Source organism: Sceloporus occidentalis, unplaced genomic scaffold (assembly GCF_023333645.1).
Source record: "Sceloporus occidentalis isolate IW3139 unplaced genomic scaffold, rSceOcc1.0.p SCAF_13, whole genome shotgun sequence".
In the NCBI taxonomy this organism is placed as follows: Eukaryota; Metazoa; Chordata; class Lepidosauria; order Squamata; family Phrynosomatidae; genus Sceloporus; species Sceloporus occidentalis.
In genome coordinates, this window is record NW_028316993.1 from 16,597,312 (window position 1) to 16,620,870 (window position 23,559).

The 23,559-nt window shown below is 41.1% G+C and overlaps 1 protein-coding gene across 12 annotated transcripts; it reads left to right on the top strand.

The window, feature by feature from the left end:
• The first annotated feature begins 215 nt into the window (after positions 1-215).
• KDF1 (keratinocyte differentiation factor 1) lies at positions 216-19,985 on the top strand. Of its 12 annotated transcripts, XM_089478682.1 has the most exons (8): positions 242-285; positions 430-563; positions 1,702-1,823; positions 8,296-8,359; positions 8,464-8,530; positions 10,491-11,583; positions 13,146-13,226; positions 16,863-19,985. In XM_089478682.1, exons 6-8 carry the CDS (start codon positions 10,512-10,514, stop codon positions 16,943-16,945), a joined length of 1,236 nt encoding a protein of 411 aa, XP_089334808.1. In that variant the 5' UTR covers positions 242-285; positions 430-563; positions 1,702-1,823; positions 8,296-8,359; positions 8,464-8,530; positions 10,491-10,511; the 3' UTR covers positions 16,946-19,985. The 12 variants fall into 12 exon arrangements, with proteins under 12 accessions (XP_089334809.1, XP_089334815.1, XP_089334808.1 ...); XM_089478683.1 differs by lacking the exon at positions 430-563 and having other exon boundaries at positions 216-285; positions 1,654-1,823; XM_089478678.1 differs by lacking the exon at positions 242-285 and having other exon boundaries at positions 292-563.
• Positions 19,986-23,559: the final 3,574 nt, after the last annotated feature.

Below are 23,559 nucleotides of genomic sequence, written 5' to 3' on the forward strand. Positions count from 1 at the left end.
TCTTCCTACAGCGAAATAAGAGTGGAATGAAAGATACTTGTGAGGGGGCGGGGCTAATACTTGGGGGGCGTGACTAATACCTGGGAGGGGGCGTGGCCAATCCCTGAGAGTGGCGTTGGAATCGAACCTTCAGGGAGGAGGAGTGAGGGTTTTTTTTGCGCGTGTTGCTTTGCCTTCCGCGGAAGCGCGTCCTCCCGGGCTTTCCGTAGCGTCACGTCACGTGGTTTGCTCACCTGGGGCGCAGGTGAGGGCGGAGCCGGAGACGCCGTTCACCTGGCTGGGCAGGTAAGGCTAAGGCGGGGCCGGAGGGGGTCCGTTTGTGGCGCTGAGGGTCCGGAAGGGCAGACAGACCCCCGGCAGAGGCTCTCCAGCCAAGGAAGGGAAGGAAGAAGGAGCCCCTTCAGCAATACCTGGCCTTCTGCCTCACAGGTAACAAGCCCCCTTGATTACCATTATCATCAACAGTACATAAGGCAAGAAAGAGAGGGACCCAAGGGAAGAAGAAGAAGGAAAAGGGGGTCGTTTCCCCCCTCTGTTTCTTTCCCATCAGAACTGCAGGACAGGTAATACTGTTTATTATTGTTGTTGTTGTTATTACTACTATTATTAAAGTACATAAACTGTACATAAAACAAGAAAGAGGGAACCCGAGAAAAAGAGAAAGGCAACAAAAAGGAGAGGGGGGGGAAATCCCCCTCGTTTTCTTTGCTGCATGACAGGTAATGCGATTTATTATTATCATTATTGTTATTATTGAAGCTTTCCAAGTGTATAAAACGAAAGAGCAACAGTAAATAAAACAAGGAAGAGCAGAAGCCCAGGAAAATAATAGAGGAAAGGTAACCCAAAACAAAAGCAGGAAGAGATATTATTATTATTATTATTATTATTATTGTTATAAACAGTACATAAAACTAGAAAGGGAGAATCCAAATGAAAGAATAAAGGTAAGGAAATATAGAAAACTTCCCCCCCCCCTTTGCTTCTTAATCAAATATATGTTACAGGTAACCCTTTTTTAAATGAGTATTAAGATTTCCAAATATATAAAACAAAGCAACAACAACGCATAGCACAAGAAAGAAAGAAAAAGCGCAAAGGAGATAATAGAAAAGTAAAAATAACATAGACGTTTTTAAAATCCTCTATCTCCTGCGGTTCAGTTTTGCTTTTCCTTGTATGAAAAGCCAAGGAAATAATGATTTTCAGGTCAGGTGCCGCTTTCCTTGTCAGAGGTTTGCTTGTCTTTGTGGGAGGTTTTGGTTTTTGGGTAAATCATACAGGGAACTGTTTTTAAAAAGCTTTGATTCTGGGAATGTAAGTGGTTTTAGGTCCAAAACACACTGCAGAAATAATCCACTTTGAGGCCCTGGCTCAGTGCTATTAGGGAATCCTGGGAACTGTAGTTTGGCGAGGCATTTAGGCTCCTCTGTGAGGGAGATCTGTGTCACGGCAAACTACAACTCCCAGGATTCCCCAGGTAAAGTGATTTGAAACTGGATTATTTCTGCAGTGTGTTTTGGACCTGGGATCCCTGGCCTCCTGCCTTTTCCAGACAGGATGACTGGAAGCTCTATTGATTTCACTGGGGTTACTCCTGAGTAGGGAGGGTCAAGATTGCATCTTCAGCTCAGAGGTTTACTGATGTTTCAGATCTGGAAGTTCAGCTAATCCAATGCAGTGCTGTCTCCATGTCTATAGTTCTATAGTCCAGCAAAGGCCCATCTTGGTCAGCTTTCTGCTCCTACTGTGACCAACCCCATGCCTTTGGGAATCCCCCAAGCAAGGCAGCCTTCTACCCAGCATACAGACTTAGACTGAAGGTAATGTATCCTCATTATGACTAGCAGCTGCTTATAGCCCCGTCCTCATTAATTTGTCTAATTGACTTCAAAAACTGCCACTTTATTTGGAAAACCTCTTCATCAATCTGTGTGTATAATTTACGGCAATCCCGTGCATTTCATATCCTTTTCTTAAGTCCAAAACACACTGCAGAAATAATCCAGTTTGAGACCGCTTTAACTGCCCTGGTTCAGTGCTAGGGAATTCTGGCAATTGTAGTTTACTGGGGTGCCAGAGCTCTCTGATAGCAAAAGCTAAATGTCTCACAACACTACAGTTCCTAGGATTCCCTAGCATCGAGCCAGGGCAATTTAAAGCGGTCTCAAACTGGGTTATTTCTGCAGTGGGTTTTGGACCTTAGACAAGGAATAATGCTAGGGATAATTACTCAGAGGTGGTTTTGCCGGTTCCTTCCTCTGAGTTACAGCCTGCAGCAACAGGTATTCATTGGTGGTCTCTAGGGTATTTAAGCCAAACCTTCATCAATCAACTTAGTCCATATTACCAGCACCTTTGAACATATGCATTCAGTCTCTCTTCCTCTTAGCATGCAACTTGAACTAAATTGCAAACAAAGCATTGTGTTTGCTGCTGTTCTCTCCAGCTTTCTAAAGGGCAGAGCACCTCTGTAATGTTACTTTTGCATTCAGCATAACTGCCATGCTTCTAGTTGTGCATTTAAAGAAAGCAAATATTCTAACCTTTGGGACTACCCTGACTGAAAGATATGGAGAGAAGAGTACAGTGGACCCTTGTTATACGCTGGGGTTTGGTTCCAAGATCCTCCATGTATAACAAAATCCGTGGATGCTCAAGTCTCATTAAATATAATGAAATAGCAAAATGGTGTCCCTTATAAAAAATGGAAAATTAAGGTTTGATGTTTAAAATTTATACTTTTTTGAACATTTTCAAACTGGGTGCTTGAATCCGTGTATAAAAAATCCGTGTATAAGAAGGGCCAACTGTATGTTACAGGATAACTCACCTGCATGAAGACAATGTAGTATGTTGCCTCTGTACGTATATGGTTTAAGCTCTACAAGAGATAGCTAGAACAGTCAATATGCACTCCACCAGCTTAGTGCTGATTATTGTATTTACAAAGGCTATAGTACTGGGGTCTTTTCTAAAGTATTTGAAATAGTTGGTTATTGACTTTGGTAGTTGGGTGGTGGATTACATTTAATACTAAAATGCATGTGTCTTAAGTTAGTGACAAGGAGTATGCATGCATGGTGGGTGCGGATAATTCCCTCAAGGAATTTTTTTCTAAATAACAATGAGCAGGGAAGGTTTGATCTGATAATTCCCGAATCATTTGCAAATGGGATCAAACAGTGAGATCTTCTGTTTGTTCAATGCATACCTGTTGGCCTTATTGCCTGTAGTGGAGATCACCTCCTTGTACTGCATTGCTTAGTGGCCATATTCCTTAACTGTTCTGATTCTCAAGGACACTTCGACTTGAGCCTAACTTCTTAAGCCGCACCTTGTTCCCCTAGCAAAGCTTTTGAGTCTTACCATGTAGTCATGTCCTTTAGAACATCTGTAACAATGTCAGTTAGAATGTCAGTTAGAAATGGTTGATGTCAGCAGGTTCTATGCTCAGCTGCCTTTCTGTCCAGCAAACTTCAAACTGTTTATTTCTTGAAGGAATCCCATTGTATTAACATTCAAAATCAATATGCAGTCAGTGTGTCAAATCAGTTTAAATGGTTGCCCACTCCAGCTGCATTATATCTCATAGTATCATCATTAGGAATGACTGTGGGATGTTAGCAGAAAGGGCTTAATGTGTTTTGTTAATTATAATACTTTGGTGCTCTTGCTCACATTTTGTTGGTGGCTCCTTCATTGATGGTCTTTTGGAAGTTAACATTGCCTTTCCCAGCCTGGCACTTTCCAGATGTATACTGACGCCACAATCTGACTTCTGCCTGGGGATGGTGGGGTTTATAATTCAGCACATCTGGAAAGTGCCATATTGGGGAAGCCTGTCCTTAAAGCATTGTGTCGAACAAACTGTGCAATTAGGATTGTCTTCAGAGCTAAGCACAAAGAAAGTGGACATTCTCTGCACTTTGTGTTGTGCTTTGTCCTGAAAGGCTCAAGTGAACAATGCATGGACAGCTTCCTGCCTTAGCTCTGAAGACAGTGGTATCCAGAGCAAGTCCTTGGTTTTGCAACCTGCACATATGGATTCCAAGTAGCAGTGTTGTACGCATGACATACAGGCTAATTACTTATGTAGTACCAAGAAAACCATAGCCACAAAGAGGCTCCTGGTTTGCATAAAATTTGTATAAGCACTTTTATATGCAGATGCACATTAGAAGTAATTACTGTATTTGAAATAGGAGTACGCTGGATTTTCCCATAGACAGGAAGACTGTGATCAGAGGATCTGTGTGTTAGCTGCTTAGTCCGGTCCACATTGTTACTGTGGAACTTTCAGCCCCTGTTTTCCCTTCATACGTTCTTTATTCTCCAGCTGAACTTGGATTTAGGTTGGATAGCCCTGCAGATAAATAAGGGACACTTTGTTCTGACAGCCCTTCAAATGCAGGACTGTCCTCTGTAAAGTAAGACACATAACCACCTGTAGTACCACAACATGATTGTTGCTGCGAGAGCTCAGCAATTAATAATCCATGTACAGTTCACTGTGCTGAACATCTTGACTCCAGGTTTTTAGCCCTGAAGGCTGTAAAAATAAGCTTGAAGGTGTGTCAATAATGCTGGTGAATAGCTTAGGGACTGTTAATGAAAGTGTCAAAACCCTTTATTAAAAGCCCTTTCAGATTAAAAAGATCACAACTTCAGCTAATTTGTTGTCACAACTTTCCTACCTCTTTTCTTTATTTCCAGCCTCATGTGATACACTTATAGGAATATTGTCAATAAGGAAGAACCTATTTTTGCATTTTTGGTTTTAACCATATGAAGGAGCATAATTTATGAAGGCTAGACACATTTTTAAACTAAATATTTTGTACTCAGTGCAAGCAGACTGAACTCTTAAGTCACAGTTTGCTGATAAAGAATTAGGTCTCGCTGTGTGTGTACATAATGAATATACATAATCAAAAATGCATCTGAATGAAGACACACAGTCCTGTGCATGTATGTCAGTAGATCTCTTTGCATTTGGTAGTGTGTGCTAAGTGTTTACAGAATTGCTGTCTCATTTTATAGAACGCTGGTTGCTATACCGAAACACTTTCTTCCTGGAACATTCTGTATTCTTTCATACTGGTAGTGATATCCCCATGGTTTCTCTAGTTTAACCAGCATTGGCTTAGATCCCCGTTGGGAATCTTTGAAGAAATCCTGCTTGTTGGTATAGATCAGGGATGGGCAACTGCAAAAGATTCAACAACCATTTTCCATCACCACTCTATCTGCTACAGAGTGTACCAGCCACTTGTGACAAAAACAGAAGTAACTGGGAAGTCACTTCTTGTTTCTCAAATTGGTTTGGGGGCTAAAACAGTATGTTGCATTATAGCCAAGAATTCAAGCACTGGGAGATTTCCACGGAGGGGAAATCTTTTCTCCCCCTTTTTAAAGGAAAAATATATTTCTGGCAATGGAAGGGCTCTTGGAGCTATACAAAAACTCTCACTTGATTGCAGGTAGCCAGGGGCCTGAGCAGTTCTCATTTCACTTAGGTCTTAATGTGAGACCCTGCTCTGTGTCCTTCTTTACTGTCAAAACTGAGTGACTATATAGTTTATGGCTTTGTTGGCACTTATACCAAATTCCAAAATTCCCATCTCCAAGAATCCTGTATCCTCTGGCTTTCCTGGCCTTCAAGCATTTTGTGAAATCGTTGCTGTTTCAGAGCATGTTTGGGAGTGGGCACGTGGTCGAGTGTGCCATGGCACTGCTTAAACTGTCTCCAGGATTTGCACCAGGTGTGTCAAGTTATTGGAGTCTTAGGTTTGTTGGTTTTGTTAATGTGATTTTTAGCAGTTGGTGTCCTTGTTTTGTTTTCCATTGTCTAGATGCCTTGAGATGGCCAAATGATACAAACATCTTCACATTACTATTTCGTGATGGCCTTCTGTGCCTCTAAATCCAGTTCTGCCACTCTTTTGCACAGTATGACTGGAGGTATGACTTATGGGGCAAAGAAGATTTGCAACATTTGGTGACCTCTGGAGGAACGGAAACAGCCATGCAATATGAGGCATGGTGTGATGGCTGTCCTAAACAGCAGACAATGTGTGTGACTTAACATTTTTTTTAAAGAAGCAGCAGCAAATCAGGTCTGCTCTCCATCCTTCAGGAGGGTCTCCTGAGTGCGACTGTTGGATCTCTCCCATTCATTTCAGTGAGACCTGTGTCTTATCCTGTGACTTATGCCTCTCATTAATAAGTAAAACAGCGGTAACATCTGGGTTTCCTGCCACTCCAGTGCCAAAATGTCTTTCTGTTAAAAAATAAAAGATTTTAAAATTGATTTAATTCATCAGTATTAGAACAGGAAGGGAGTATAAATTAAAAAAACTAAATGGAGAAAATTAATATCCCATATATAATAGTGTTATAAAGTCTGAGGTTTCTCTACAAATTGTGCCAAAATGTCATGGACTAGTCCTGTGGAAGAAGGAACTCCTGTTGTATTTGCCCAGGTGTCTTATGAAAATACTGGCATTCTCTGATTCCCCCTTTCACATCTGATTTGATGGAAAGCCATGCCTCACAGGTAAAGGATGGGGTGCTCATAGAATAGAATCATAGAGTTGGAAGAGACCCCAAGAATCATCTAGTCCAACCCCCTCTGTCATGCAGGAATACAGAATCAAAGCGCTCCTGACAGATGGCCATGCAGTCTCTGTTCAAAAGCCTCCAAAGCAGGATATTTTACTACACCCTAAGGCAGTGTATTCCACTCTCCAGCAGCTCTTACTGTCAGGACATTCTTCCTAATTGTTAGGTGGAATCTCTTTTCCTGTAACTTGAATCGATTGCTCCATGTCCTCTAGCCTCCGGACTCAATATGACATCCCTTCAACAGGGCTATCATGTCACCTCTTAACCTTCTCTTCCCCAGAGTAAGCATACCCAGCTCCCTAAACCACTTCTCAACTGTGTCAGTTTCCCTCAAGTGCATCATTCTGATTCATACAGCACCAACTCATGGTTTGGCCTTGTGGCAGAACTGTTCTGTTATTTCTTGATTATTACATGTTATCCATGTAGAATAGTCTTTTGTAAAATGTAAGCCTCTTGATTTTTTTCATGGTCTTTTAAAGTGATTATATGAAGGGTAGAATTCAAAGATATAGCCAGGTTAGTCTGTAGAATTAGTATGTAGAGAGGTCCTGTAGCACCTTTGAGACTAACTGAAAGAAAGAAGAGTTAGTCTGTAGCTGTCTGTTTTGTTAACCTGAAACTCCCTTCATCATGGGCTGTGCTGATAAGGTGATTGCTTGCAGTCCAACAATGTACAGTTGGCTGCAGTTGCCTAAACCTGGTCTAAAGAAAATAAGTCTTTTTCTTCCATTAGGCCACCTCTGACAGAACCACTCTGGAATTCCTTGTGCATGCAAAGAGCAACTGATTATTTTATGGTATTCTCTGAACCTTTTTCTTAAACAAATAAGTATTGAAGCCTCCTAACTGTTATGCATGAATATCTAGGCCAGCCCTGTGATTGAATAAAGTGAGGCATTTGCCTTGGGCAATTGATTTGGGTGTCATTAAAAGACAGTTGTATCTTTACTGCTAGAAAGCAGCCCTTGTGGGATTTTCGGCCTCAAGTACCAGAATAAATTAACTAGCTTTTGGTGCTGCTGTAGTCACTAGGACTTAGAGTGGAGTCTATTTGCTGTTCTAGTTTGTGCAGCAAAATATTTTGAGCCTGCATTCCCTGAGTGGTGCAGCTTTTTTTCTTCCTTTAAATCCCTCCTACAAGGATTAAAATCCCTTTTCATTAGTGACATTTTTCTTTTTCTATCTTAAGTTTGGGCACTTATACATTGCTGCTAAAAAGAAACACACATTGTCCTGTGAGAGAGCCCTTCAAAATAGAGAAACATCCACTATAAGACAGTTACCCTACCTTTCATCCTCGTCTGTAATTACATTTGTCCAACACTAATTTTTACCTACCTTTTTGGGATACATCCATTCTAAAATGTAGGCGAGCCAGTATAGTGTTCTGCTATCAGAATGCCAGAGAGCAAGTCTAATATCTCCACTCAGCTGTGAACCTCACTGGTTAAGCTTAGGCTAGTCACTGTCTCAGCCTGACCGATCACACAGGATTGTTGTAAAGATAAAAATGGAAGGGAAAAAGCCATTATGTCACCTTGAGTCTACAAGAGGAAAGTCAAGATGCAGAGGTAACTATTAAAAATGTGAAGGATAATGCTTGAACTTTTGAATTAAACCTTTGTCTCTCCATATCTTTCTTGTATTCCCTGTTGTCTGTTTTAGACTTTAAACTCCTTTGAAACAGGGGCCTGCCACCTTTGATCTGTGTAATGTTAGTAAATGCCAGGTAGGCTGATAGCTCTTCCTAAATATCTGATGGCTTTATCTGTTCAGTATCCTCCTCTGAATCAATTTACTGTTAAACTCTCTCTTTTTTGTCTCTGAGCATAGGATCTTCTGAAATGGATGAAGCAACAGTTTAGGGTCTCACATAATCCCAAAGAAGGCAAAACAGAAGGTAAATCATTCAAAATACAGGACTTTGTGAATGAGATGAGACAAAGCAAGGGATGGAGTGGAGCACAATGAAGTTGTTTATATGTCAGCGATGGGGTCCTCAGGCCTAACATAGGAACTGTGGTGATTATCATGTTGGGGTCACATACCAGCAATGAGGTATCCCTCGCCTACTTCCAGATGCAGACCCACCTATCACTGGCACACTTCCCTGCCATTTTACCAAAAGTCAGTTTAGCCCTCAATCTGCAAAAAAAATTTCTATAGCAAGTGGGGCAACCAAATGGGAAGGGGGGCAGTTTTCACCATTATGACCATCCCTTGACCTACTACTGAGTTTCGGTGCACCAGAAGTGATGTTGCATCACTTCTGGGCAACATTTTGGTCATTTCTCAGCTTATTTATGAGGTTTTATGAGGCTGAGCACCTGTGAGTTATTCTGAGCTATTTTGACCACTTTGTAGGTTTAAAAAAGTCAAAATTGACAACGGCCCCATACAGACTGCCAAAATAAAGCTGCTTCGGGTCACTTTGGAGGTATGCTGTTTAAGTGATGCATGCATCATAAGAGTCTGGAAGCTGCGCCAGAGCTGTGTTCCAGTCCTTAGGACTGGATTGTGGCTTTAGTGCGGCTTCTGGACTCTTAGGAGGCATGCATCATTTAAACAGCATACCTCCAAAGTGACCTGAAGCAGCTTTATTTTGGCCTGTCTGTATGGGGCCAAAATGTTACTTTATTTACAGGTGTTTTGCGATCACTATTGCAGCTATCATACCAAAAAGGATTTTAGGGGAGTGTACAAAAATATTAAAAACCAGTGCGCAATTAACAAATTAAAATCAAACATAATTAAGAGCTTCATAGAATTGTAGATCTTCAAACTGTGACCTAGCATTTACAAAATACAATTCAAAAGGTCTGTTATGTTCTTAAATAGCTGTGCCAATTAAAATAAGTTTTCACTTGGCATCAAAAGGATGCACCAGTTTGTGCTAGGCAAATCCATTAACAGATCATTTCTGCCACAACTGAAGTCTTTTAGGTGCTACACATTTTGATGTCATCTGACACCTATATGTAGTATTGTAGGATGAGAGAGTGAGGTTCATGGCCAGTGCTTGAAGGCAGTCATTAGAAATTTAACAGTCCCTGTGTAGCAATGGTAGAATATAACCTGGGACAAAGAGTAGCAAAGACAACAGGGCCCAAATTCAATCATTGATCCCAGTTGGCTCAAATTGATTGAATCAATGGAAACTTGTTAAGTCAACACTTATGTATGTATGTTCCATTGATTCATTGGGTTTGGTATGATTAGGACTAACAGTTGGCCTTAGGCCATGATCAAGGCACAGTGAGCTAGGCAAAACAAATCGATAACACTTTGCCTGTTGAAGAGAGTTTTCCAATGTGTAATGATGGTAGGCCAAAGGTGCCTTAATAATAATAATAATTATTATTGTTTTTATTTATATCTTCCCACCTCTCCCGATGGATCCTTCCTTTCAGTGGGAGATGTATCTGCACAAAAGTCTGTAGTATAGAAAAGTTACTTTTCTGGATTACAACTCTCACAATCCCCTAATCCTCCTGATCATTAGCCATGCAAATTGTAGTCCAGAAAGACTTTCTCAAGCTCTACAAAAATCACACATGGAAGAGAGGGTAGGTTATGTGTCAAAGAAATGTCAGGATTCAGAATATGATAGTGGATGTACTGACAATATTTCCCAAGCCTTGCTAGGAATTTGTTCCCTGCATCTCTTTGGCCCACATGTGATTCTCTATGTTTTGCGTGACTTTGTGTACAACAGGTAATGTAGAGTACAAGTAACACAGAACAGAAAGAGCCTTTACTGTAAATAAAAATCTTGATCTAGTTTTTGATCTCTTTCTCTTCTGGTGCTGCTATTCAGAGAGAATGTGTGTCTTATTTGTGTTTCCCCATTCCAACCTCAGGAGTTTAAAGGGTGGCAAGTCATGCTTGGAAGAAGACAAGGGCATCGCCAAAATCTAAGTGACTGCCACCAACCCCATGAAGATGTGGCCGTCTCTCCAAAGATCATTACACCCAGGGGGAACAACATTAACCTGGAGGTGTTCAGTGGCTCCACACCAGAGCTCAAGCTGACCCGCAAGACAGCACGGGATAGAAAGAACTGTAAAGCTGATCCCAAAGACAGCAATGGGAGGGAGGGAGAAACAACCACCTTTATCTCTGGCACTGCAGAGGATCCCCAGTCTGTGTGCTGCCCCAGCCTTTCTCGTGCCTGGAGTGCGTACAAAGCAATCTTCTGCTGTATTGTGACTTGTGGGGGCTGCTTCAAGGACTGCAGGCCCCAAATCCCATACCCGTACAATGAGGCCTTGACAGATGATGTCAAGAATCGCGAGTGCAATGGACGCTCACCAAACAGCCCAACCAGTAATTCTCCCACCGAAAAGAATGGGAGTCACACAAAAAAGAGCACAATGGGCAGCAGTTTCAGCTACCCAGATGTGAAACTGAAAGGGATCCCAGTTTTTCCAAACCGGAGCCCTGGCTCTCACACAGACACTGACTCCTGTTACAAGGAGCCTCTGCCAGAAAAGAGTCCCTGGACCAACCTAGAAAAGCAGCATCCCCCCAGTAGCCATCGAAGCTCTGAGGAACATTATTCCTTCCATGAATCAGATCTCGAATTTGGTGAGCTGAACAGCTCCATGTCCAGTAGGGAGATCGATGTTTTGATTTTCAAGAAACTGACCGAGCTTTTCAGTGTCCACCAAATTGATGAATTGGCCAAGTGTACCTCAGACACGGTCTTCCTGGAAAAGACCAACAAGATCTCTGACCTCATCAACAGCATCACTCAGGACTATCACCTGGACGAACAGGATGCTGAGTGTAGGCTGGTTCGGGGGATCATTCGCATCAGCACACGCAAAAGCCGGGTCCGGCCCCGTGTCTCTGTCCCCACTCTCCCGAGTCAGGAAGAGAATGGCAACCGGGGCAACCCACCTGACAGCGGCAATGAGACTATGTTGGCATCTGTGCTCACTAGTGAAGAAGGTACGTATGATCCTCCGCTCCATGTCGGGAACAAGTGGGGAAAAGAGAATGCTACAGAAGAGAGGTTGCCAAAATGATCAAGGGGTTGGATGGCTGCCCATGTATGAGATGCCATATTTTACCATCTGTGCCATGGCTGTCCCTGACCCAGTGTGCCCGATTCTTCTGCAGGTGCATCATTTCGTATTCCAGAACTGTTTGATTCCTAGTTATTGCAATTCTGCAATGGATGCCTTGATTGTATACAAACAAGAAAACTATCGCCCCTTTCCTGGACTGCAGAATGGAACAGACCTTTTTTTCCAAGATGCAAACTGAGCAAGGCGCCACTTGCCTGGGGACAGTTTAATTGAGGAAACAAATCTCTTTGCTTAATTCTCAAGCAGGGTGCTATATTGCAAAGTCTGTTATATGTAGGCTGGTCCCAAAGATTCTCTTATAGTAAAAGATTTCACAATAGAAAATTTTGTAGACCCCATTTAAAGAGGAGACTTGGACAGTAAAAAAAATTAAGTTATATTCAAGGTCGGAGATTCTGCAGTCATCTTTTTCCACACAGTGGCAAGAAAATAGCGTACTTCCCCATGTAAGTGCAGTTATTTTAAACTTTAACACCAAAGTCAATAGGTAAATGATGTTTACAAAGTAGGTCTGCACACCTCCCTGTTGAAGTAAGATTTGTAAATTCAAAAACAATAGCTATTGTTGAACTTCTCAGGGGACCAAACTAGAGATGGCACAAGAGATCTTATATGCTCTCCCATGGTTCTTTATTTTAAACCAAATAGCAATGGGATGGAGGAGTGAGATCGTGATGATAACTCTATGCTTTATTTCTGCAATACGGGTAGGAAACAAAATGAAGTAAGTATGGGTTTTGTTCACATAAAGGTTCACCTTTCATAGAACATGGCTTCCCTCTTCGCTGATTCACATATTAAGGGTAATGGAGCTTGGGTTGACAAGACCAGCGTGCTGAAACCCTTTGAATAACAGGATTGATGGTTTTATCTGCCCTCTGTTTCTGGATTGCCCATTCTCCCTGAACATAGCCTTCATAGGAGTATGGGGGAATGGATTTTTTCCCCAGTAGCAGCATCTGTATAATCTTGGACACTACTCCGCTTGTAATGTAAAGTAAGTTGGAATGCTTGATTCTTGAACGAACAATTAAGTCCCATTAGGTTTACAAATGATCTACTTCTAGCAGAGATGAAAAGTGCTAGAACTGGTTTGATATGGATCAATGCAGCTGCCTGCGTTTTTTGGATTTTCCTTGGGGGCATGGCTGTCATGAATGCCTGCACCTCAAAATTTAGCATAATCCTGCTCACTAAAGCCAAGCAAGCTTGGTTTCACTACCAAATAAGATTGCCAGGGAGTGGTGATTGACTACAATTCCCATTTAAGAGTGAATCTGTATGAAATGTGTATTGTGCAAAAATGTATTTATTGTCTTTGTTGGTGTTGTTTGTGTGCCATCAAACTATCAATCACACTAAAATATGTAAAGAAACTCTGTGTGCCTTCAAATGCCAACATTTTTGTTACCCATTTTCCAGATTTATCTGTTCAGATATCTGTAGAAACCACAGCAGATGTGAAAGCCAGGAACATGAGGCATGGGCTTTATAGTGCTGCAGGTAAGCTTCCTTAACAAACTGAACCTTGTTAGTAGTTATGTTTTGTTCTGCAGTACAGTACTCAGACCCTAGCTTTCCCAGCACCATCTTAGAATGATCTGAAAATGCTCCTAACAGAACTAATTAGGAAGATTGTTCCAGGACAGTACTGATTGTTACTAAGGTATTAACTTCATTTGTATGTGAAATAACTGCATGGGCTCTATTTAAGTGTTCAGGTTACACAGTGTTTCATTGTTTGAAATGAGAGAACAGGGGGTTTGCCCACAGGTTCCAACTCAAAGCTTAGAGAACTATTTTGCAGAAAGATGAATGCAATGACACACTGAAGCCATCCATAACCAAGTGGGTAGATGGGTGTTCTGAGTTCCAGAGATCATTCTACTACTGCTCATTTATGGTTAACTTCAGTATGTCATTGTAACCATTCTTTTTTAAAATAGCTCTCAAAGTTTGTCCTAGCCCTGTTGTTGGTGCTTTTGTAAGGACCTCTGTGGTGGGGAGCCTGCTGTAACCATGAACATTCCCCCTCACTGTGGTTGACTAAATGAAATTTACCACCACAGGGAAAGACTGTGCCAACTTTCCCAGTCCAGTCCGTGCCCTCCAATTGGTTTCAGTTAGATGTCCAGTCAACCCTAGCTAACATGACCAATGGTGGGAGGATCATAGGAGTAATAAACCAAACCATGTGGTCAACACCAGGTAGAGAAGGCTGGCCTATGCACTTAAGAAAAGATTCCCTCTGTAAACATGCCCTCCACAACATGGAGAGCAGAGGAAGGGTTTAAACACAGTTAGGGGATAACACCACTGAGAAGGCCCTGTTTCCTTTTCCATTCCAGCCTAACTAATCTTACTAGTAGTCTCACAAGCAGGATGACTGAAGATCTTAATGTATAGGCAAGATCATATAAGTGGAGGTAGTCTTTTTAAAGAACCTTTTAAAGAATGTTTCCAAACTATTTATGTCTTCAGAGATTAATACCAACACTTTAACTTGAGTCTGGAAATGTACTGTTAACTTTGTGCCCCAGCCTCCTCCATTTCAGTAAGATGGTAGGCCACTTTGCCGCTGTATTTACATATTGATTTACTCTTTCAGTGCTATTTATGATGAAGGGTAGAAAGAGGCTTGAGTTGGGGGAAGGAGATTTAGCAAACAGATTTACACAGGGTTTTGCAAGTTTGACTCATTTGAATTCTTGGATGTTCATGTCACTAAAACAAAATAAAACTCTCAATGGATAAATTAGATACACTTCAGGGTCTTGGCCCCCTGAGCATCCTTCCTAATAAAATACACCTTTCCAACTGTGGGCATGCTGAGCTGTATGATGTATGCAAAAAACCTTTTTGTAATGTTGTTATTTTTCTGCTAGCCATGGAGAGAGGCAAAGCACTATACAAGGTATGGAAGCTCTGCTCTTGGGCTGCTGGAAATGGTGCTCCAATGCTCTGCTGGCTTCTGAGGTTTCTTAGTTACCTGTGTACATTTTCAAGCCTCTTTGCACAGCCTTAAGGGCTAGGAACTTGCTCTTGTTTTTAAAAGGCCAACTGAGATTCTTCAGATTCTGAACTCTGTCCTATAATATCAGTTCCCATAAAAGCAGGGTGCCTGGGTGAGGTAAGGGAGGCCTTTGGAAATCTGAATAGTCATGGTTATACTGCCTAGGTCAGACTGTAATCTTAAATGCTAGGTTAAGTGGGATGCAAAGAATCTCAAGGTTCCTTGTTCTTTCTCAAAGGCAGGTTCTAGCCCTCATGGCTGCAGATTTTGAGTAGGCTCGGCTGCTTGCATTGGATTATAGGGCATTGCCAGGTACCTGAATCCCTTGCCTTTTCAGAAATACATTTTCTTCCCTTTTCCAAGGTACTTTAAAACAGGGGTAGGCAAATGTTAACACAGTGGGATCTACTTGTGGTCTCTTCCAATTCTATGATTCTATGTTGTTTTTTTAAGGTCCCTCTGCCTGAACCAGGTGTGAAATTCTAGGGCAATGACATACACCTAGAATTAAGAGGAAGTGTGTCTTTAAACCAGAAAATGGGATGACTTCAGCCTTCCTGGAATAGTTTTATTTTATTTCTAGAGCCCAAGATCCACCAACCAGAGCCAAGTACAAAAGACATACAGTACTCTAAATATCAAGGCTCCTGTAAGCACATCGTGAACCTAAAAATGAGTTCTGAATCTGAATTGAGCTCACAGTCCTTTCACATAAAAATCTACTCGGTGTTACCGCACACATTTTATTTTAGCAGTTTGGGTTAAGTGGTAGAAGTCATATTATTTTTGCAACTGTTATAAACAGTTGAGAGTCAGATAGTCATCCCACTCTACTATGAGTTACCCAGGCATCTACTAGTAGCTGCTAATTTACCTGCTGCTTACCCCTGCTTTAAAAAGATGCCACCTCTTCTGTGGTTCTCCTCTTCCTTTTTTTCCCCATCTGCCTCCTGTTCTTAGGGTTGAAGTTAGTGCCACATGGAGGAGGATTGCTGATGTGCCTTATGTGTTAGGGATTTATAACTCTAACCAAATTTAATAGCATCTAAAATAGCTCATAGTCAAGCCACATTCTTTAAGCTTAATTCAAGAATGGTTGGGTTCTATGTTTTTATGTAAAATCTTGGGATAGGTATAAACATGGCATTAGGTCTTCCATACATCCACAACTCCACAAGTGTGAGCATGGGATTTGGTGGAGAATGTTGGCCTTCATTTGTTTGTCAAGTGAGGAACTAGCTTTTTCTGCTAGTACAAAGAGACACTTAAAAACATGCAGTAAAATCTTAGCAGAATGACCTCTGTAGTCTGTTAGGCTTTAGTGCTCCTCTCTCTGGCAAGCAGAAACAAGTTTTATTTTTTAAAGAATGATTTTAAAACATTTTTGCATTGATACAGACAGATCCTGTTTTTTACACCATGAGTTTTGAGTACAATAAATTAAAAATGGAGACCTCTTTTGGAAGGAAAAAATGCTATTGGTGTTGTTTCATCAATATTTTGACAGACCAAGCCTGTCAGTTTGTGCCATTTCAAATACTTACTAATCACAGTGTATAGAGAGGGTGATCTGGTATTGTTAATTTATTTTTATTTATCTCAAGCATTATTTTATTTTATTAATTAATTTCATTGCTTCAACAAGGAGGTTTAAAGTCTAACCATGTGTGCACTTTATAATGCACTTTCCTGAAAGGGTGACCTTCAAATCTGGTGGACTAAACTCCTACCATTCTCAGCCAGCCTTGCCATTGTATTCTAACTCCTCTAGGCTATGAAACTCATGCTGCCCGCTTCTTTCTTTCAGTTAGTCTCAAATGTACTACAAAATTTCTCTCCTCTTGAGGGTGTCATATTGAGGAGAGCTATTGTATAACAATTGGCTTCATATTGCAGTGTCTTAAAAGAATGTAAACCAAAGCAAGTTTGCACCGCTTGTTCCTGAATTGTCCCATTTATTTTATTTTATTACACAGAATTTGAACGTATCAGAGCAGATAATAAAATATATCTGATTACAGTATAATAGTCCAGCTAATATACGTATATGTATTCCCAGGCTTTGGTGCAGTGTGTATAGTTCATTGTGAGCTTTTTAAAAAAATTCTCCCCTTCTCCATCCCCAGGTTCTCCATTGAGCAGAGGCTCTTCTTACCAAGACACAGAGACAGATTCTTCTGGAGCCCCTCTACTTAAAGCATATTGCTGAGAAGATGGACCTTAGGAACATCAGTGGGCAACAAATCCACTGGGGCGAGTTCCTGTTTTATGAACGACAAGAACAGTCCCGCTTGTTGGTTTGATCTTAAAGATCAACTTGCCTCATTTTAACTTAAGTTTTGAGAGGCCCTGACAAACAGGTGGTAGTCTAGAAGGAAAATACATCCATATCCACAGATTCAACCATTCATGGCTTGAAAATATTATGAATTCCAAAAAGCAAACCGTGATTTTGCTATCTTATATAAGGGACACCATTTTACTGTGTCATTATATTTAATGTGACTTGAGCATCCATGGATTTTGGTATTCGTGGGGATCCTGGAACTAAACCTTAGTGAATATCAAGGACCCACTGGAGCAGGCAAAGGATAACAGCCTGTACAGTAGGAGCAATCCATTTTGCCTTCTAAGGACTGTTGCAATTTTCCAAGTTCAGTTTGCTGAAAATGTGCCTTCAGATGTCCACTTGGTGCCTTTGTTTTTTGGGGGATAACCTTCATCTGTCAGCACTAGGGATGTTCACTGTGTTTAGCAATTATGGCTTTTTTACACATGTTCTTCTATGTGATCATTCCAGATGCAAAAGCCAAAGGACGTGAATACTCTTGCCATGCAAGATTCCACATTTTGCCTTGAGTTTGTCTGTTGGTGCTTGTCCATTTGATGGTACATGAAGATTTGGAGGGCTGGTTTCTATGGCTGCATGCCATGTTTTAACCTAAAAGTGCCTTGACAGCAAGCATGCAATAACAAGAGTCTTCAGGCAACATGTTATTTGGGATGATCTTCCAGAAGTTTCAAGCTATGTTAACTCAAGCCAGTTGACATTAGTTGCAAACATGCTGGCCAAGATCTGAGTTTGTGTGGATTGTTGGTTGATTGTAAGAACAATGTTTCAGTTAACTGCCAACCGTCTTTTAGAGTCAGGAATCAAAGTTGGAATTGAGCAAATTGTTCTTTAGTAGTCCTATTGAAAACAGTGAGGCTGAACCAGAATAGATGGTCTATGGGTTGCAGTTGAATACCATGGGATGTTGCTTCAAATGTAATATGTCAGTTCCTCTTTTCACTAATCTTATCCCACCCTTCCTTTCCAGAGTTAATTCTTGGCAAGTAAGATAAGCTGGTTTATAACCAAGCAAATCATAGTTTTCATTGTAATTGCCAAGCTCAAGAATGCCATTGAGAAACTCTCCCTGATAAGTTTTGGCTATTATAGAGGAACAAGGACTTTGAGGGAGATGGATAGGAATTTGCTGTATATCTACAGAGGCAAATTGGTTTCAGACTAATTCGTTTTATCTCCTCTTGAAGAACAATAGGAACAGTAGTTTAAGGCAACCCTTTTGGGGATCTTCATCTGCAAAACTGAAATATCCAAGGTTGCTTGGCTGAAAGCAAGTTAAAAAGTTTGAAACTGGTTTTAAATTTGTAGTTCAGATGTGTCAGATAGCTCCCGAGAGAGTACAGTTTTCACGAAAGCTATGCTTTCAGCGTAATGCTTCAGCTCTATTTTGCTTCCCCTTAGAAGTTGCAAAAGGAACTGTGATGTAAATAGAATTGTCCTACCACTGGTGTGGGTACTTTCACCAACATCTGGACATAACCTTCTACCATTGTACAGTTAGAGTCATCTCTAGAGTTGTATCCTTGTCTTTGCTTGAGCAGCAGAATTGCTTCAACTTAAGAGAAAGTTAGAATGAATCCTAACAGGACCAATTGTGTATATTGTAGATATAACAATGCAAGGTAAAGTTTTAACACTGGATTCTTGTTTCATGGGGACATACTCCCTTCCAAATGCAAGAAATTTGCTTTAAGACTCACAACTCACAGTTCCAGCTGTGGGAAAGGGAGAGACCCAAGTTGTCACTAGACATGCTGCCACAGGGTCCAGGGCACCACACCTTGATCAACTCCCATCAATACACCTGAGCTCATGGGCAACAATGTGACTTTTTCAGATCCTGCTTTCCTAATCAGGTCCTATTTGGCTGCAACATTTGATCAGAATTAATGTGGTGGTGGCTATAGAAATGGTGGCCACAATCCCAGAGCCCAATAAATTTGCAGATCATTGGGGGGAGATGAGGGCATGTATGCCTGCATGCACTCATACACAAAGTAGAAAGAACATATCCCACCCACCCCAAATTGCCACTCATACTAAAAGATCAACACAGGCAAACTCCATTTTACTCCTTTTTTCCCACCTTCCAGCCCATGAAGCCTGCCAGGTGGCTCACGTCTGTATTCTTCCCTTGCCTGGGGCAGAAAAGAAATCCTTAGCTTGCCATGTTCCTTTGTACAACTGATATCCTTTGGGTCACTGGCCATTTATTCATTCTGAACTCAATCTTGACCACTCTTGGTGTGTAATTTTTTCTTTAAATGCGCACTCTAAATTGTGACTAACACAATGGGAGACATGGTGATAAACTTGTGCTGCTTTTTTTTCTAATGTGCCAATTGAAATGTCCCTTGTTGCCTCACTTCTGCACTTTTATGTCTCATATGAACCTTGGCCTGTCTGGAGGAATGGTTTAGAAATGTAGGGCATGGTGGCTATTACTGAATCTTAGGTAACTTTGATTCCTCTTGTGCTTTGGCATTTTATTAGAATGAGGAAATTAGCCCTTTTTGTTTTAAAACAAAACTCTTTATGTTTCTACAAAGCTTGCTCTCTTCCATTTGTACAAAGGGACTAATCTAAAGGAGGAGGAGGAGGCAGCAGTTTAGAAAGAGTGAATACTCTGCCTTTTGTAAATAAAGACATCACTTTTACAGAGTAGTATAATGACTGCTTCTGGCTACATTTGGAAATAAAATCTGAAACATGTATTTGAATGTGTGTTTTTTCTAAAGGGCAAGAGAAAAAGTGCACCACGTGAATTTGCCTTAGCTGAATCAGAAAATTGCTTTGTATAGTCCAGTACTGTTTACTCTGCCTGAACTACAGTAACTACGGTAGTCTCTTTTTTAGGAGACATGTGGGAAACTAAATGATGGACTGCCTTTATCCGAAGTAGTGCTTCACTGAAGGAAAGGCTGCTCTCTGCTTGTTAAAATTAAGTAGTACTGGCCATGCTAAAGAGAGAAACTGATGTGTGGTGGTTTGAGTAGGACTCTGGGAGGCCTCAGTTCTAATCCCTGCTCAGTCATGGAAACCCCGTAAGTTGCCTTGGGCAAGTCACACTCTCATGCTCAAGGGAAGACAATGGCACATCTCCTCGGACTCATATCACAAAAAACCTGTGATAGGATTTGCATAAATCAGAATGCATATCAAGAAGAGCTGGCCTTTTGGCTGTAGATCCTGGGACTTATCAAATAACTTTTCCAGGCTCTGACAAGAACAGTCATGCTATATCAGAACTGTTGTTTCTCACAATGGCCAGCCAGAAGCCTCTGGAAACTCCACAGGCATAATAGCATCCTCCAGCTTGTGTTCCCAGCAAACCAATGTTCAGAGGCATGCTGAGAAACCATCTCCCCAGTAGCCTTAGGGTTGCCATAAACTGGGAATGCCTTGAAGGCACACAACAACAACGTGTGTGCATATACTGTATATACTTATACACACATAAGAGTGATTAACAAGCAGAACTTAATAAATTAATTCATGAAATGTTTCAACTTTTGCCTCTCAGAAGTCTGACAAAAGAAAGCAAAGCCTAAACATTTTCCTAACTCATTAATTGTTAACAACCAGAACAGTTTGTTCATAACAAATGTATTTATTATTGATTAATTGCATCCTTCTCTGAGACAAAACATGGGACCCGTGCTCTGGAAGCACTGTCTAGAAAAAAGATCTCTTGGTTGAATCTTGTTACATTTACTAATGCAGGAGCTGAGTTAGTTTATAGGCCCCTCTTCATGCATATTCAACTTCTGTCTTGCTTCCTAAATATTTACTTTTTAATGCACCATGTTCACAATCCAGACCATGGTTTATGTTTCATGTATTGATAGGGTTGGGAATTGTGCAGCCATCCAGATGTTGACTTTCAGCTGCCATGACCCCTCAACAGTTGCTGTCCTGCTTATAAATGCAAGACTAGAAATTGTTTCCAGTTGGAAGATGGGCAAATCCTCCCTCAGAAGATGGTGGGAAAGGATCTGGGGCAAATTGTTAATGGGAAAGCTCACATACAATATGTGGTAAGAACTCTGGTATCATACTACACCCCCTTTGAAGAAAAATGGCATCCTTGGAGATGTCTATATCAAGAATGTAACACATCACCAATACCCTATACAAGAACTTGACTGAGTAATTCTTCAAGTGATCAGGGTGTCTCTGAATATGTACAATTGTGCAGATTTGTTAATGTTTGTAGATTTAAATTAAATAAAAAGGGGGGGAAATCAAAAGCAACAGTTGCTGTCCTCGATTTGTAGTTCAATACCTTCTGTGCATAGCCTCTACATAAATGTTTCATGTATTCTTTAGGGCGGCTGGATATTCCCATATTATAAGGGATGTCACTTATATGAGGGTTAGAAAACTTGTCCCACAGAACTAACAAGTATTGCTTGTTACAAGGGATAACAAGTTATCCCTTATAAAATTTTGCCCTTTATATAGACTGTTTCTTCTTGTGTACCTTGAAGTCGCAACTTTTGGTGACCCTAAGGCAAACCTATCATGGGGTTTCCTTGGCAAGATTTGTGCAGAGGAGGCTTGCTGTTGCTTTCCCCTGAGGTTGAGAGAGTGTGACTTGCTCAGGATCACCCAATGGGTTTCATGGCCAAGCAGGGAATCAAACTTAAGTCTCCAGAGTCATAGTCCATTCAAACCACTACGCAACAGTGTACAAGATACCAAAAACTCCTATATTTTGCAGTGCGGGCCCTTCATGGAGACAAAAATGTCTGCATCACACGATTTATGAATCTGGACAATATGTTAATTTTACAGAGGAAGCCATGGCTAGATTAACTGAAGTAAAGACTTTCATTTGTTCTTAGAACACAAACTTGTTGATTGCGACTTCCAGTCAACCTTGCAAGTCATGAACTATGACTCTCCTTTACTGCTGTTTTGAAAACCTAGCAATACTAGCAGCCTTTGATTGTTATCGCAAGCAAAGGAACAAGATGAGGCTTGGGAGAGCCAGGTCTTCAGAATAATGAAAGTCATTTGGTTGCCCTGGTCCCATTATTCTTCCTCAGGCGGACAGAATTGTTTTCATCTAAAGGAGGGACAAGAAAAACCAAACCCGGGAATAATACTTTGAAGCCATTGGAGGAGATGCAAGCTATAAATGTAACAAATAAATTAACCGATATATAGGAAGGGGTGCAACTGATGGAATTAATTTGTTTCCTTGTAATGAACTGCAAAGTCTAACACAGCTTCTGTTTCCTTTGCTCAGATCTCTTTCCCTTTAAAGCGGTGCCCATATTGCTCCCCCCAGAAGCTTAATCCTAGTTCCTGGGGATTATTTGTTGATCTGCAAAAATAACTATGCTGACTGAAAATGGTGTTGACAAAAACTTGGGTACTATTGAGGAAAAATACATTGCTTTGGTCTGAATGTGCCCCAAATGGGTTAAAAGTATTTTTCTTTTCATTTTTTGCCTATAATTTACAGCCTCAGGGAAATTCAAAGGCCAGCATGTCCTGGACTTGAAAGACCAGTTTTCTCCATTCTCTGATGCCAGAAGGAAAATCTACTCCGTCACCATCAAGTTCCTCTGCAGAGAAAAATGATTTCAGGTTCCTTTTCTGACTTTCCTTCTCCTCTTTCCATAATTATATGTATGCTGAATTTGCACATGCAGAAGAACTGTAGTGGTAAAATACATTTTTATACTTGGGTGCAAGCAGGACATTTATGTTCTAATGCAGTGATGGTGAACCTTTTACAGACCGAGTGCCCAAACTGCAACCCAGACCCCACTTATTTATTGCAAAGTGCCACATCCCTCTGGCTTTCTAGTAAGAAACTCTGGCAACTCTGTGCTAGGGTGACAGCATGTGTGCCCACAGAGAGGACTCTGAGTGCCACCTCTGGCATGCGTGCCATAGGTTCGCCATCACTGTTCTAATGTTCCCTGTGTAATAAAATAACTTTGCCAGCAGAACACTCACACAGTAGGGTCATTTTAGCACTCTGCTTCCTGATGTGCTAGTTTTCTTCAAGCAGGGAAAGCTATTGGCCTACATTGTTTAACATCCTAATCCTATGCTGACTATCAGGAGTCCTCTAGTATTTCAGACTAGAGTCTGGAAATATAAGGCAATGAACCTGGGACTTCTTGCATATACAACGTATGCTTTGATGCTGGATTATAGGGACTGATCAACAATGATATAGCTGCCAATAACTTGAAGCAATCAAATCCATTTGTTAACTTTAGGCTGCATCCGCACTGCAGAAATAATGCAGTTTGACGCCACTTTAACTGCCCATGGTGGGGTTTGTAGCTTGTAGCACCAGAACTCTCTGGCTAAGAAGGCTAAATACTGTATTTCACAAAACTACAAATCCCAGAATTCCATAGCATTCTGTCTCTTTAGCTTGGAACAGCTCTAATGGTATGGCATCAGTCCTTGGTGATTTATTTCTCTAGGTGCTCTGGTTGCAGCTC

Coding starts and splice junctions, on each gene's coding strand:
- KDF1 (XM_089478683.1), top strand. CDS start 10,512: ATGCTTGGAAGAAGACAAGGGCATCGCCAAAATCTAAGTGACTGCCAC. Junction 11,584..13,145: donor TGTGCTCACTAGTGAAGAAG/GTACGTATGATC, acceptor CCCATTTTCCAG/ATTTATCTGTTCAGATATCT. Junction 13,227..16,862: donor TGGGCTTTATAGTGCTGCAG/GTAAGCTTCCTT, acceptor CTCCATCCCCAG/GTTCTCCATTGAGCAGAGGC.